The sequence below is a fragment of the Anoplophora glabripennis genome, unplaced genomic scaffold, assembly GCF_000390285.2.
Source record: "Anoplophora glabripennis isolate ALB-LARVAE unplaced genomic scaffold, Agla_2.0 scaffold44, whole genome shotgun sequence".
Taxonomy (NCBI): Eukaryota; Metazoa; Arthropoda; class Insecta; order Coleoptera; family Cerambycidae; genus Anoplophora; species Anoplophora glabripennis.
Genome location: NW_019416229.1, coordinates 734,215 through 749,990, shown reverse-complemented (window position 1 = coordinate 749,990; position 15,776 = coordinate 734,215). Strand labels below are relative to the sequence as shown.

General features: G+C 34.1%; 1 protein-coding gene across 1 annotated transcript in view; it reads left to right on the top strand.

Annotated features, from left to right (window-relative positions):
* LOC108917679 (5-hydroxytryptamine receptor-like) overlaps positions 1-15,776 on the top strand; it is a 303,827-nt gene that overhangs the window by 285,868 nt on the left and 2,183 nt on the right. Inside the window, exons 3-4 of the mRNA XM_018724408.1 lie at positions 375-751; positions 11,829-12,390. Of these exons, the coding sequence (XP_018579924.1) occupies positions 375-751; positions 11,829-12,337 (886 nt within the window). The 3' untranslated portion in view covers positions 12,338-12,390. The remainder of the gene's footprint in view (positions 1-374; positions 752-11,828; positions 12,391-15,776) is intronic.

The window sequence follows — 15,776 nt, the reverse complement described above, 5'->3', positions numbered from 1 at the left end:
CTAGAAGACAAGTGACAGTCGATTTTTTTGGAAGAAGCCGTGCTGTTTTGGAGGAACAATATGCCATTGGGCATTTATTATTGAATAAAATCAATAAAGTATTTACCAATTAATCGTTCCATTGACTTGACACAAACTTTTAAACTAATTGGCCGAGTTAGTTACATTTTCACCACAATGGAATAACATCTTAAAGTTTTGCACAACTTTACGTTTATTTGAATGAAAAATTACTCTATTTATTGAGAAATTAATACAAAACAATTGAAATTGGGAATCATTTTATTGATCTAGTTTTCCGTTTCTTTTCACGAGAGGAATCAGCCGTGACAATTTGTAGCAACGTTAATTTTACACCCTGTATATTGTTTCAGGTACTGGGCCGTCACCAACATAGACTACATACACCAGCGCACGTCAAAGCGGATAGGAATGATGATCTTCATCATCTGGCTGGTCTCCTTCTTAGTGTGCATAGCGCCTCTGCTAGGCTGGAAGGACCCCAATTGGGAGCTCAGGATACGCGACAAAAAGTGTCTGGTGAGCCAGGACCTCTACTACCAGATCTTCGCCACAGCGTCTTCGTTCTACTTACCGCTGCTGGTTATCCTCATACTGTACTGGAGGATATTCCAGACGGCCAGGAAGCGCATCCGGAGACGGCAGGTCATCACCGCAGGAACGCAACAGGCTGTCAAGAATCCTGCGGCAGGGGGCATAGCCGGGGGACTGGCGGCTGCTAGCGGTACAGGTATTTTTGATTTCCTTTGATACTCAAATGTAGAGAACAAGTAGGCCAAGTAAATAATAGATACAGTGTGCGTACCATAATTTGCTGCAATTCAAATAAGCAGATTTAACTCAATTTACCTCCATCTGAAGTTGCTTTGTTTAACCGCAAGAGGGCATCAAAGTTGACAAAAAAACAGAATGATAGTTTGTTTCAAAGAAATAGAGCCCAATAATTCTAACCTTTGAACTGTAACTTTAGGCGAATGCAGTTGTCTTTGGTTAATTTTTCATGAATTTTCTCTTGACCAGTAACTGATATTTTGTCTTTTTACATGATTATATAGACGACAAAAATTCGCCTCATCACTCATAAAAAGACGTCCTGTGTCATCTATATGCTTTCTCAAAAAATCTTTACAAAACTGAAGACAATTAAATATATCGTTCTCGGTCAACTCTTGAATAAGGGCGATTTTATAGGTATGGTACTTAATTTTATGAAACATTCGTTGAACACATGATTCGAGGAAAAACAAGGATTGCTGCATGCATCTTATAGGTCGCTTTAGACTTCAGACAAAACAGTTCAATTTCCTGTTGGTTTTCAGCAGAACACACAGAAAAACTGAAAATGTAGATTTCCTTTTTTATTATTTTAATCTAAAATTTAAAATGTTGGACGTTTTAATCTCAAAGGAAACTTTTTGTGAGGAATTCAGAAATACCGTATTAGCCTTGGTTCTGGACAGAGAAAAGGCATGCAAGATTTTTTCTTATGTAATACCATGTTACCTAGTTTTACAAAGAGTACTTTGGATACAGGAGATCCAACTAGACTTTAAACGAAATATTGGCAATATTAAAATTCAGATAATTAGAAACGCACACAAAACAAAGTCAGATATTTTCCATCAACTAAATTTGAAACATATCCCACTTCTAAAAATAGTTAATTTCACAACCTCTTTTTAGCTGTAATATATTTTTTTTCTTTGTAATTTGTTCGACAATGGCTGTTTCTAGCAACATCTTCAGAGAGAAAATTTTCAGTTTATTATAAAACTTTAAGGATTTGCCTTAAAAATCTGCCAAAATTAGTGACGTGCCATTTTTTTCCAATAAATACGTTATTGCATACCCTTACCTACGCCTATTGTGATGAAAGAATATTTGATAGATCAATAATGAAATGTACACTCTAGTGCATCAAATTTATATAAATCATCTGTTGCAGTTGAAGCAATAGAAGCAAATATCTTCGGAAACTAAATCGCATAGAACATACGAAGTCTGTTCAGAAAATAATAATACATTATTGGTCTTTGTCTCCTTCAAAGTACTCCCCTCCCCTATTCACACACTTTTCTCAGCGGTGTTTCTATTTCGCGAATGAGTCCTGAATAGCTTCATTTGAAATGGACTTTAAAATCTATGGCGACTTTGCTTTGATGCCATAGTCTGAAGACGGCGTCCTTTCAGCACTGATTTTAATTTCGGATACAAGAAAAAGTCACAAGGAGCTAGGTCTAGCGAGTAAGGAGGGCGAGAGAAGACAGTAATCTGGCTTTTTGGCACAAAACTGACGGATTGACAAAGCTGAGTGTGCGGGTGCATTGCCATAGTGGATTTTATCACGTAACCGTCATAATCCGCCTTGATAGTACACACGGTTCACTGTTTCACCTTCAGGAAAGAATTCAAAATGCACAATTCCATTAAAATCGAAAAAAACAGTGAGCATCACTTTGATATTGGATCGAGACTGTCGTGCTTTGTTGGGGCGTAGAGATCCTTTGCCAATCCATTGTGAAGATTCAGCTTTTGTCGTAGCCGTAAATCTAGCTTTCGTCTCCCGTTATGATCCTCTGAATGAATGTTTCATCGTCATGGCCATAGCTTCTTCTGTAATTTCTCTGACAGTCAATCGGCGATTTACACGCACCAGATCTTTGACTTTCTGAACGTGAGAATCATCAGTTGAAGTCGAAGGCCACCTCGAGAATTATCTTCTTCACTGACGACCACTTTTAAATCTTGAAAACCATTCGTAACATTGCGTACGACCCAGAGCAGCATCTCCGTAAGCTTGCTTCAAAAGCTGAATCGTTTCCGTGAAAGTTTTCCCCAGTTTCACGCAAAATTCTATGTTGCATCGTTCAAGAAAAGCGCACATTTTAAAAATCGTCACTAACACTTAAACATGTTGCACTCAAATAACAATATCACGAAAAATGAGATATCAACAATCCAAAAACATGTGGTTATGCGCAACGCAATGCTGCCAACCGCATATCACTAAATATCTCCATTAGCGCGTAATTCAAAAAGTTCAGTTAATTTCTGATTAGACCTTGTATATGTTCATAGGAATCTTTTTCTTAGAATTAACTGAGTAATCCCTTTTATTATGGAAACGTACTTAATAGCACTGTATTTAGAAAACAAATATCTACTTGCTAACTGAAAACATAACACAATAAATTGGACGCCAATTTGCGAGTGGGTGTTATTTTATTTATTTTAACGCTTCCAGTACCTATTATTTCCATATTTTTCTCGTCCAATTTACGTTTCGGCTAAACATCCGTTGCTAAACCACCTTGTTTGGGTGTTTTCAGCTATTTTCGGTCGGAAAAGTGATTAACTCTCAGCCGCAACCGTCATTTTGGAAAATTAAATTTCCATAAAGCACGCCGGCCTGGATGTCCGGCCCGTTGACATCTGTTCGTTTTATTGAAAACTCATTAATTAATAAAACAATTAACACCGCCCAGGCAATCAAATATTTAAATTCAACGCTGAACGCGTCCTCGTTTAATCCTATTACCTTATTACCGGAACCGCCACATGCTAAAATCTAGTGTGATAGTAACGAGACTATGCCCCACATTTTTATAATTGCATTTGCATGCAGATCATGCCCTCCCATGTTTTAGACGAAGGTAGGAGCATTTTGGGCGACCTTTCATGGCCCGCATGCATGAAAGCTGGTAAATGCTTTTACTCAGGGCCTGATTAACCACAGAGCCATGACCCAGTGGCGGTTCTTGACTTCTATACAAGGGAGGGCGGAAAAATTTAGGTACAAAGTATTAAAAAAAGATTAAAAGATTAAAAATTATAATTGGGTAGATTTATTTTAAATACTGTCTATTGAAATCTAGAAAAAATGTGCCCAACATTATTATTAACAGTAAAAATCCATTCTTCTTTTGTCCGAAATAAATTTTTCGATAAGCTTTTCATTAAAGCTTCATTTTTGAATAGATAGCATTGCAAGTGCTGTTCTTTTAAAAACAAGAAACAATAAGTAGGTGGTAACATAATTTTACATTACACGTAAAAATTATGTTTAATAAGAAAAAAACCGGTGAATTGCTATTATTTGGTTACAGACTGACAATAAGAGCCCAAACTGCATAATAAATATGAGCTCATATTCCCACTCCATCTTTCTCCATTGCGCGACGGTAACCATGACCACCAATGTAAGCACTTTACAGACGTAGAGGCAAGCTGTGAGGAGCCCACGTATTCTGTGTTTTTCAAATAAATTCTGCAAGTCGAGTTAAATTGACTGCACATTACAAATTTAACATTTCCTTCTTATTGTGTTTGATAAGGCTGATCTGTTTAATTATCTAAATAACATTGTAAAGTAAATTTTAAATTAATTTTTTTTACTATGAAAAAAAGGTGAGGGGGTGCCCTAGAGCCCTCCCGCACAAGCCGCCACTGTCATGCCGTCAAGGCCCAGGGGCGTTCTGATGATCTTGTTTACCATAAAAATTTCTTAAAAAAATTTAGTCTGTCATAACGGCGTAAACGTTGGAAAGATGAAGGCAAAAAGTGGATGGAAATATTAAAAATTGACTGAACAAAATAAAATGTTTATGGAATACCACGAAGGCGATAAAACAATTATACCTACCAGAATATGCATCAATTAATCTGGCTTAATTACACCATCACATAAAAAAACCTCGGATGCGAAGATGTAGACTACGGTAGTGCTACTCATTTTGCCAATAATCGTTAAAACATACATTTAGTCAACGTTTGGCTACTAATATTTAGGGTTGGACATTTTAATTAATAGAAGATCAGGCACACAAAAAAGCACAAACCCAAAGATCTCACATATCTTTTCCGACGTATTTTGATCAACTAAAAACGATACCGTAGTCAGAATTTATACACAACCGGCCAGTATTTTGTAAATTCTATATTGAGGGTAAAAACGGACCCAAAAATTGCTCAATCATAATCCAAAATTGATTTTGCTCTACATACTATCTGACATATCATTTCCGACGTATTATAACCAGCTAAAAACGACTTCGCAGTCAGACTGGCCATTATCATGATTGTAAAAGCTATGTTGATGATAAAAACGGACCCAAAAATTGCTCAATCAGTCCAAAATTGAATTTACTCTACATAATATCTCACATATCATTTCCAAGGTACTTTCACCAGCTGAAAGCGATACCGTAGTCATAATTTATGAACGAGAGGCCAGTATTTCTAAAATCTATACAGGGTGTTCCCCTTCTAAGAGGGATTCTTCTGTAACTCTGCAATTGTAAAATTTGTAAAAAAATGGTTTTAATAAAAGTTGCCTGGAAACATGTGGGCCATGTAAAGAAAATATTTTTAGCTTTACAGGGTGTTCCATTTCGCGTGGACGCTACATAACTTTGTTATTTAAATGGAACATCCTGTATATTATTGCATTTTTGAATTCCTTGGTTAATATTATGTAGAGTTTATTAAGTGTACATGGTGTTTAAAACTTACCGTTTTCGAGATATTCAGTTGTTTTTGAAAAAAATCACGATTTCTGCTCTCTAAATGAGGCTAGATAGCATCTAAACCGTAAGAGTTAGAAACCTGCAGTTTTCTCAGTTCGTTTTGGCATAAATTACTCTATCTTGTCATCTGAGAGCAAAACGTGTACCTCATTCAAACTCGGAAATACCGAGACCTACATTTAATATTAATTGTCATGGGTAAATGCAAAATTGAATGCCCTTTCGACTGGTATAAGGTTGACCATACTTATATTTAACAGTTTTCCAGAAAAATCAGGTTCTTTTCTAAAGTCCGAAAAAATAGCTGTGTAACAGCATCAAGAAGGTCTTGCAAAACCACTTTTCTCTCATTTTATCGGGCCTAGGACTGACAGTGTCAATATTTACTGGAATGTTTAAAAAGTAGTTTGACAAACAAAAATAAACCACTAACAACAACTAAAATTAAAGGCAAAACAAAACAAACTGAAACTCGGAACACAACAAGGAGAAGAATACTTAAGAGCGCTGATTTACATCAATTGCTCGAAGTGTCCTCCATTTTTATTAATACACAAACGAATTCGGTTTTTAAAAAACTGTTCAGCATTGGTCAGCATGTCTGACGTAATTTCTTGAAAGGCTACTGTAATGCGGTGTCACATATGGTGCAACGTAAACTTTGCTTTTTATAAATCCCCATAAAAAGAAGTCGCAACTTGTCTTATCTAGATACCTTGAAGGCTAACTCACTGGTCCCCCGCGCCCAATTCATCTGCTGGGAAAAGTTTCGTGTAAAAGGTGACGAACCGCACCGGTATTGCTAAGTGGAGCACCATAATATTGCATCCACATTCTTCGAAGTGTAGCTAAAGGAATGTCGCCTAACAAACCGTCTAGAGGGTTTGTTAAATAAACTGCCCCAGTTAGATGCTGGTCAAAAAAGAATGGTCCAATGACAATGGTTCCCAAAATTGCTCCACACACGTTCAAAGACCATAGTTGGCTATGAATTGTCCGGAATTGGTGAGGATTTACTGTGTCATAATAATAATGGCAATTATGACTATCAACGAAACCATTTTTATGAAAAGTAACCTTATCGGAGAACATGACCCAATTAAAAAAATCATCATCTTGATTTAACGTCTCAAGTGCCCACTGACAAAACTCCAGTTTCCGCTGAAAGTCTACTTTTAGTAACTCTTGGTGTAACTGGATGCGTTAAGGTGTAACTGTGCTATGCTTTTGTAAAGTTCTATATATCGACATTGTAATAATACAAGTACAAAGCCTTCTTGATGCTGTTACATAGCTACTTTTTCGGACTTTAGAAAGTAACGTGATTTCTCTGGAAAAATGTTAAAGAAAAGTATGGACAACCTTATTTCACTCGAAAATGCATTCAATTTTACATTCACCCATGACAATTAATCAACTCGTAAAATTATTAAATGTAGGTTTCAGTATTTCCGAGTCTGAATAACGTACACGTTTTGCTCACAGATGACAAGATAGAGTAATTTATGCCAAAACGAACTATGAAAACTGCAGGTTTCTAACTCTTACGGTTTTTAAAAGACAACTGATTATCTCGTAAACGGTAACTTTTAAACACCATGTATATTCAATAAATTCTACTTAATATTAACCAGGGAATTCAAAAACGCAATGATATATAGGGTGTTCTATTTAAAATAACAAAGTTATGTAGCGCCCACACGAAATGGAACACCCTGTAAAGCTTTACATGGCCCACATGATTCCAGACAACTTTTATTAAAACCATTTTTTTATAAATTTTACAGTTACAAAGTTACAGAAGAATCCCTCTTATGTGGAACACCCTGTATTTAGCGTGGACAACAAAGGTGAAGGACAGGGTGAAGAACAGTGTGAAAGATTCCATCAGGACCTCAAAGAAATAGAAAGGCGATGTCAAGGAAAATGGAACGTAAATATGTTAGCTGGCTATTGTTGGAATCTGAAACGAGATATACCAGAAACTAAAGTTGAAAAAAAAGGAAGACATCCTATTCACAGATCATTTAAAAACAAAAGAGTAAGATACTCTACAAACAAAGATTAACTATAGTCTCGTTCTGAGCTAGGCTAAGCGAACACTCCTTTGGCTAAATTGAGAAATTTTTGGGTTCTGACTTTGACTACGGTATCATTTTTAGTTGCTCAAAATACGTTGGAAATGATATATTAGATCTTTGTGTTTGGACTTTTTTGTGTGCCTGATGTTCTATTAATTAAAATAAATAAAAATATGTTAGCAGTCAAACATTGACTAAGAGTGTGTTTTATTGATTTTATTGGCATCAAATGAGTAGCACTACTGGAGTCTACATCTTCGCACTTGAGTTTTTTTTGGTGGGCTGGTGTTGTTTATCTCAATATTCAAAATCTCTTTAATATAGAAAGATCGGAAAACTTTCTGGACATTGAATGGAAGTGCATCAGTCGAATATTATTTTTACGAAAATGGCATATTTCATTATATTCCAGAAATGAACCACTTTGAAGTGGTTTATTATTTAAATAAGCTTTTCAAGCAGTCAAATAGCTATTAATTAATTTCACAGAAAAAATAAATGGGAATATCTTTCGAAATATAGTTTAAAATACAGTGTGACAATCAAATGTCGAATAAGCGGCGGTATAAAATTTTTGAACTATCATTTAAAAATAAACCAATGACTCTTTTGATATTTGATGGCTATGCTGTATTTCAAATAAAAAATGTCTATAAATTTTTCATCTTTTTCCCTTTTTTCTTAGAAATGACATTAGCAATTAAATGCACCTATTCAATTTTTAATACTCGGTAGTGTTATTTTTTTAATTTCAACGGCTATCTCGAAAACTAGGGATTTGAAATGACCAAAGAACAACCGTTTGAAATTGTAATATAATCTTGTATATGCACACTTTGAGTATACTTTCATTACCTATATTGCTATTATCTAAACATAATTTCAAAATTGTTCTTCATGTAATTTTGGCCCAAGATGTCTCTATTTCTTAATCATTTCCTGCTTTTACTTCTAGTTTTTGAGTAAATGTATTACGCAGTTGTTGTAAACACTACTTTTCTACTAAAATCCAACATAAATACTATGAATTCATCAGTCAAAGGGACTATAGAACTTTTTCATGTATGATAAAACGCTTTCGATTCATCGTCCCCCAAATTCCGCTATCGAGCCAAGAACGATTCGCCCCGCATTTCCCGAAATAAAGTTGGAAACAGTTTGCCGATAAAACACAGCAACATTTTCTCTTTTTCCGTTTCAGAGCCGCCATCAATCCTGTTTACATTTTTATTGCCCTTTTATAAAAAAATATGCAAAACAAATTGTTCCGTCGATATTTTGTTTAGAAAGTTATAAACCGTTCAAAGTTTCCAAGCCCACAGAGTTAACCACGTAAAAATCATTGTGAAATTCATTTATTCCAGGCAGGGCCCACTGTGATTTCGGAATGGGCGGGATGGGAACTATGACATGAATTTTTGACGACGTCAGATGATAATTCTAATACCAAATGGTCATATGCCCCAATGAAATTATTATGATCTCATATAATATATGATACCTACGTTATGTCCCGGTAAAATTATTAATTATTAATTAATAATTTAGTTTCAATTTAATATCTTCGTCTTCCACTATTATATTTGTTATTATTATTAGGTATTATTATTTTTTTAATTCTGTAGCTTGCGCGGAAAACTTAACAAATCAACTGTAAATGATTTATTTAGAAATTATAAAATAATGTATATTAAACACAGGGCGTCACCTAACGAATGTTGCATACTTCATGGGTATAATCTAGAACCCAAATGGTGTCGATTTAACTTAAACTTGCTTAAAAAATGTGGCAAGAAAACGTTACAAGTTTTTTTTTATTTCTTGTTACAAGATGAAGAACAAATTCTAGAAAGAGTAGAAGAAAATCCCGAAATTAGTATTCATCGTTTGTCAGCAGTCACAGGAGTTGGCCGCAAAACCGTTTCAACTATACTCAACACGCACCAGTTACAATGTTTCCATTTTCATCCTGTACAAAATTTGCTTGAACTCTGGTTCAAGCAAGAGATTAACATTTTGTGAACGATTTTATAACAGAGATCACACATTTCTCGGGAGAATTGCCTTTAATGCTGTTTCTATCCGTACAGCTGTTTTTAACTGGAAAATCTCTCACGTGTGGAGCGAAGAAATTCCACACGCCATACAAGGGCATCACTTACAACACGAATTGTCAGGTAACGTCTGATGCGGGTTTATAGGGGCCTATCGCTCTACCTGCAAGGTTGCACGGTCAAAATTACTTGGAATTAATTCAGCAAGAACTTCCTAGGGTTCTCGAAGAAGTACCCATTAATACTAGACAACAAATGTGGTTCATGCACGATGGTACTCCTGCTCGTTACAGCTATTTGATGTGAGATCATTGAAATCAAGCATTTCCAAACAGTTGGATTGGTCGCAGTAGTAGCTTTCCTTGGCCTTTTCGCTGTCCGGATTTTAATCTGTTAGGCTTTTACTTTTGGGGTCATTTGAAAAAGGAATTGTTTGCAACTCTGTAACACCTAATACGAGAAAAAACCTTTAGGATAGAATAAAAGACGCCGTACGACAAGTTAGACGAATCCTATTCTCAATAATTTCATAAAACATTTCAGGAATTGTATCGAAAAGAATGGAAGACACGTAGAACATTTATTATAAATTAGTAGACTTTTTATTACTGCTACCTTTCAGTTTATTATGTTATTTATTATGTTTATTATGGATACATACTTATTTGCAAAAAATATGGGGTATGTGTTAATAAATATTTTCTGTAATATCTTCATAACCGAGCATAATTTCGACTTTTGATATGTATACATTTTTTGTGTAGAATAAAGTTCTCTACCTATTTCTGACTGTTGCGTGTAAAAATTTTAGACTACAAAAAAGTTACAGAAGACTATTCACAAAGGGTTGTAGTAAAATGAACGTCCTGTATGATTTAACCTAATAAGAACATAATCACTGCATACTTCATGAAGAAAAACTAGACAACAGCAAATTTTACTCAAATGTTAACTGGGTTCTGAGTTAAGAAGAAAATAAGAAATAAAAAAAGAGACTTTAACATCCCCTAACTTTTTTGCGACATTTTTCGTTTAAGCAAGTTTGGTTAAATCGACCATTTAGTCAGGGGTCGGCAACCTATGACCCGCGGGTCACCGAGTGACCCATTTACTAATTTCAAGTGACCCACTTTATTTCCTAAAAAAGTATAATATATAAAAATAAATTATAAAATAAAAATGAAACGAATATTTTGGGAATAAAATAAAATTTAAAATAGATGCTTTGTTTTTGCGCGTACGTCAATCTTGAAATAACCTCTTTTTTGCTTTTTGTTTGTTCCTAGCAATATATTTTTTTAAATAATAATAATTATTTCACTTAGGTAACTGCTAAATGTTTCTTTTTATAATAATTATAATTTTATTAGTTTTTATAATAATAATTAAAGTTTAAAAGCGTATTGTAATTATTTTCTTAATAAAATGTATCTTATTATTCACTAAAAGACTGTTTTAAAATGAAAATATCACTGACCCAAACGTCCATTTAATATTCACACCGTGGTTGATTTTAACCCGCAACCAAAAAAGGTTGCCGACCCCTGATTTAGATTCTAGGTAATAGTAATACCTACCATTAAAATATGTAACATTCGTTAGGTGACACCGTTAGGTACGATACATTTTTCTTAATAACCATATGGGAATGAAAAACACCAAATACAACATTATAATCTTAGTTTAGGTTTTATATTTTAAAAAATGGTTTGGACATGTGAACTTTTGGTAAAAAAGTATGGATTTGAAAGCTCGATTTACTACTAGGATTAAAAAAGAGTACCTAGTTAACTTTTGCACCAAAACTATCAAGGACTAGTTGTAGATTACCCTTGTGAACACATTTTTAATATCAACTTATTTTTTTTTAACTTTGGACTTGTTGAGTTTTGAGTGCAAGCAGTAGAATTGCGTATAGCCTGTAAGGCTAACTACTGTATAGCGCATAAAATTAAAGCGATTTTCCACGATTTTTGATATTTTCAGCAATTTTTAGAGATTTACTCATATATGTGGGTTCAGGAGTAAAACTAAGGACCAATTTGTATTCAGCCTAGTGGAGTTTCTAGATCAAAGCACTATGTTTAACCTGCATGCCTGTGAATAATATCCACTATATTTTTTTTAATGTTTTCATACTTTTCCAGGAGGTATAGCAGCAGCAGTAGTGACGGTTATCGGCAGGCCGCTCCCCACCATCTCCGAGACCACGACGGCCTTCACTAACGTATCCTCTAACAACTCCAGCCCAGAGAAAACCTCGTTCGCGAACGGCCTGGAAGCGGACCTGCCCACCACGACGGACTGCAGCGTCAGCTACCAGCCCCAGCACTACCCCATCAAACGCAAGGTGCGCGACGGCATGGACTCCAAGAGGGAGAGGAAGGCCGCGAAGACCCTGGCCATCATCACCGGGGTGTTCGTGTTGTGCTGGCTGCCGTTCTTCATAATGGCCGTCCTCATGCCCATCAACGCGAACTTGTTCGAGAAGTACTTAGTGTCGATTTTTTTATGGTTGGGCTACTTCAATTCGACGTTGAATCCCATCATCTACACCATCTTCAGTCCAGAGTTCCGGCACGCCTTCAAGAAGATCCTGTGCGGGAGAAACTACGCCAGGAGGAATAGGCATTTTGGCGTGAAGCATTTTCAATGATGGCGGCAGAGTGGTCGCTTACCTTCGGATAATGAACCGCCTGTAGCAGCGAGGTACTTACATGTTCGATTTTTTTCTTGTCTTTAGGGTAAGATAAATAGTTACCCGTTTAAAATAGGTACCCAGGTGACAGTAATCCTAACAAGACTTGGCAGAGCTGTCAATTCAAAACCAACTAGAATTTAGTTACTTACATTTTTTAAGTTTTCTAACAAAAGTATATTTTAATTCATAAATCAAAATATCTTGGGCTAAGAGAACTTCAAAAAATAGGAATGTTTTCCCTAAGGACATTGGCCTATCGTCTTTTGTTCTTGAGATACAGGGCATCCAAGATTTAAAATCAATTTTTTTTAAGGATACATAGGTATACATGTGTACTGTATATACTAATAATGTAACATTCCATTTTGCAAAGAGGATGCTCTTGTTGAAACTTTTAAGATATCTCCGTTTTTAAGAAAAGCACAGTTCTCTGCTCCGAAGTCAACCACCTTAATATACAAGGTGTCCGGAAATGATTACGCCGTACTTTCAGGATCATTTCCGTAGAAGAAAATACACTGATTTAGACCACGTTACCGTAGTAGTCCTTAAAAATTTGCGTCAGTATTAGTTAATATGAAATATAAAAAATATGAAAAAAAAATGTTGTAAAGGTAACTTGAGCTTAATCGATTTATTTCATTCTTCCCTTATAGTACCCACGACCTATTATTTTCTGGATATCCTGTATGTTAAAAAGCAAAGGGTAATTAAAAAACGGCGCATTTTTTACGATTTTAATAAGAGTACATTTATGCAAAATGAAATTTTATATTTTAATACGACATATTCTGTAAAGAAAATGTGTGCTATAACATGTCACTGAGAAAGATTGTGGCTAACGACTTGTAGCAAGTGATCAAAAACTAACAACACTAATCAATAACGTCAAAAACTTATCTCTACCAAATTTCAATACATTCCATTATATTTTGGAAAAGGTACGGCTAATTTTTAAGTTTAAAAACTCATCTTTGATCTCAAAAATAGAAGATGATCCCATGATGACAGAAAAAAATCTTCTTATTTTTTATGTCTGTCAGCTCCTGAAATTATGATACCTTTTTCCAAAACGTTTTCCAAAACAAAAAAAAAACTAATAACCACATTTTATTGTAAATGGGAAGGAACTAACTTGTTTTATTTTTAAGGAGAAAAGGAAAATAGAATATTTTCGATCCCTTGCTAAGTTAGCAGATCTTATAACAGGCGTTATAATAGAAACTGTTTAAAATTATCTATGATAAAAAGAATTTAATAAAACATGGTGGTATTATCAGTCAAGGATTAACTTTTCTGAACTATTTTTGTCAAACTACAACTACTCATCCTTCTGATCTATTTTTAAGGCCTAAGTTTTAACTAGGTAAATTAACATTTTTAAGTGTATGTGAAGTCTATAAAAAAAAAAAGCTGAATATTACATTTTTCGAAAACTATCATAATAGTATATTGTTATATAAGGATTAAAAGTGTTACTTTTGTGGCGTAGACACTTTTAATCCGAATTAAACATGCTATTTTTTCTCCAACCGAAATTCCCCATTTCATTATTAATCTGTGCTTTGAAATTATTCAAACCAAATAATTAAGCACGATAGGATATATAGTGTTCATTTGTGGTTTTTTGTGGTTCAATTTGCTGAAAGCTCTGTAAAAATGGAATTTAATGAAGATTTGGGTATACCTGACGATATACTGGAGTGTGCAAAAGAGATTTCTTTGAATCTTCTTCCAAAGAAATCTCGAGAAATTTATGAATGTGTCTACCAACGTTTTGTGGATTGGTGCAAAGAAAAAAACATAAATATTCTTGAATAAACTTTTGTTAAGTTAAAACTTGATGAACACTTTTAATTTTAGATTAAAAGTGTCAATCTTAGCTCCTAGGATTAAAAGTGACTACTTTTGTTGCTAAGATACAATTTTTTTCTCAGTAAGGAAAATGTCAACCTTGGAGATTTCTGACAGTCAAAAAATGTCGTAACTTTGTGACGATTAGGGAAAAATTTATTTTTTTTATTTCATAAATGTTAAAGAAACACTTTAGTTAACTGGAACGAAACACTATTTTGTTCCGGAACGAAATAGTTATTTTTTATGCTAGATCACGAAATGCTATTTTTGCATTCGAGAATGAAAGTTTTCTTAATATGAGATTAAAAGAGTTGAATGTTGAAAAAACACTAAATGCCAAACAAAATAAAGATATAGAGAATTATTCCAAATTAGAGTACCCTATTTGCTCCCAAAACTGGTACTTTTTCAATAATTACTCAGTGCCTTAATCAAGAATCTATTGCAGTGAGCGACTTCACATCCTCGAGTGAAGGCAGTTTTCACAATTGTTCAATTTCGACTGTAAATTTGAAGGTTGACAGAATTTATTTTTTAAATTCATTGTTACTGATTATTACTAATTGTTAAAAATTATAATTTCGTTGACGATAATAAATAAATTAGTGAACTGGTTATATCATCTATAATTTCATTGATTTTTGTAGGTGAATGTAAAAGCCTATGCATCCTGGATGTAAAAGACTTTTTCGTTTTGTTGACAAAAAACTGTTGTATTGACACTTTACAAATGTCACGTAAAAATCAACTTTTAATGGCAATTTTCGAAAAAACCTATTGTGAGTGAGTAAAGTACCGCCAATGTCGGTCATTAATGAAAATTTTTCATCAGAACAAATGTATAAATCATAAATGTTTCGATTTCGACTTTCGTTAAAATCTTTTTTGTACGAAACGGAATCGATTTACTTTTTATTATTTTACATGGAGAAACCAACCTTGTTAACTAGCAAATTTCTTGCAAAATTGTTTTGTTTAAGTTTCTAACAAGAATGATTTTGAATAAAATACAATTTTACATTATGATTTGTGACTTACAATATAGAAAACCTAACCTCGAAAATATTCTATAATATCGCTGCTGGCAAAAACTTAGTTATATCAAATTTCGATGCCATTCAGTGTTTTTTTTCAACAAAAATACTGCCAAAACTATCTTTAATATCCTGTAGGTATAATTTAATCTTTTAATCATTATTTATGGATCAAATTTTCATAAATCTCTCAAATAAAAAAGAAGGTAGGCCCATAGGAGTTAAGAAAAAATCGTTCCTTTTTTACCAACTCCTGATTAAAACTCAAATAGACACCTTAACAGCAGCAGAAGCAAGAGAGAGAAAATTTATAAGGTTCCATTATTTCAGGTCTATTAAAATATTCACTTTTTACGAATTTGCGTCATGTTTCACAAAGAGTGAGGATCTAAAACTTTAGTTCTCCTCATTTCAACTTTCTTAATTATCTTGAAAACCTCCCCTGTAATTTGACCTTTAAAGTAATCCAACTACGTAGTTCTTACAGAGAATTTTAAACATTT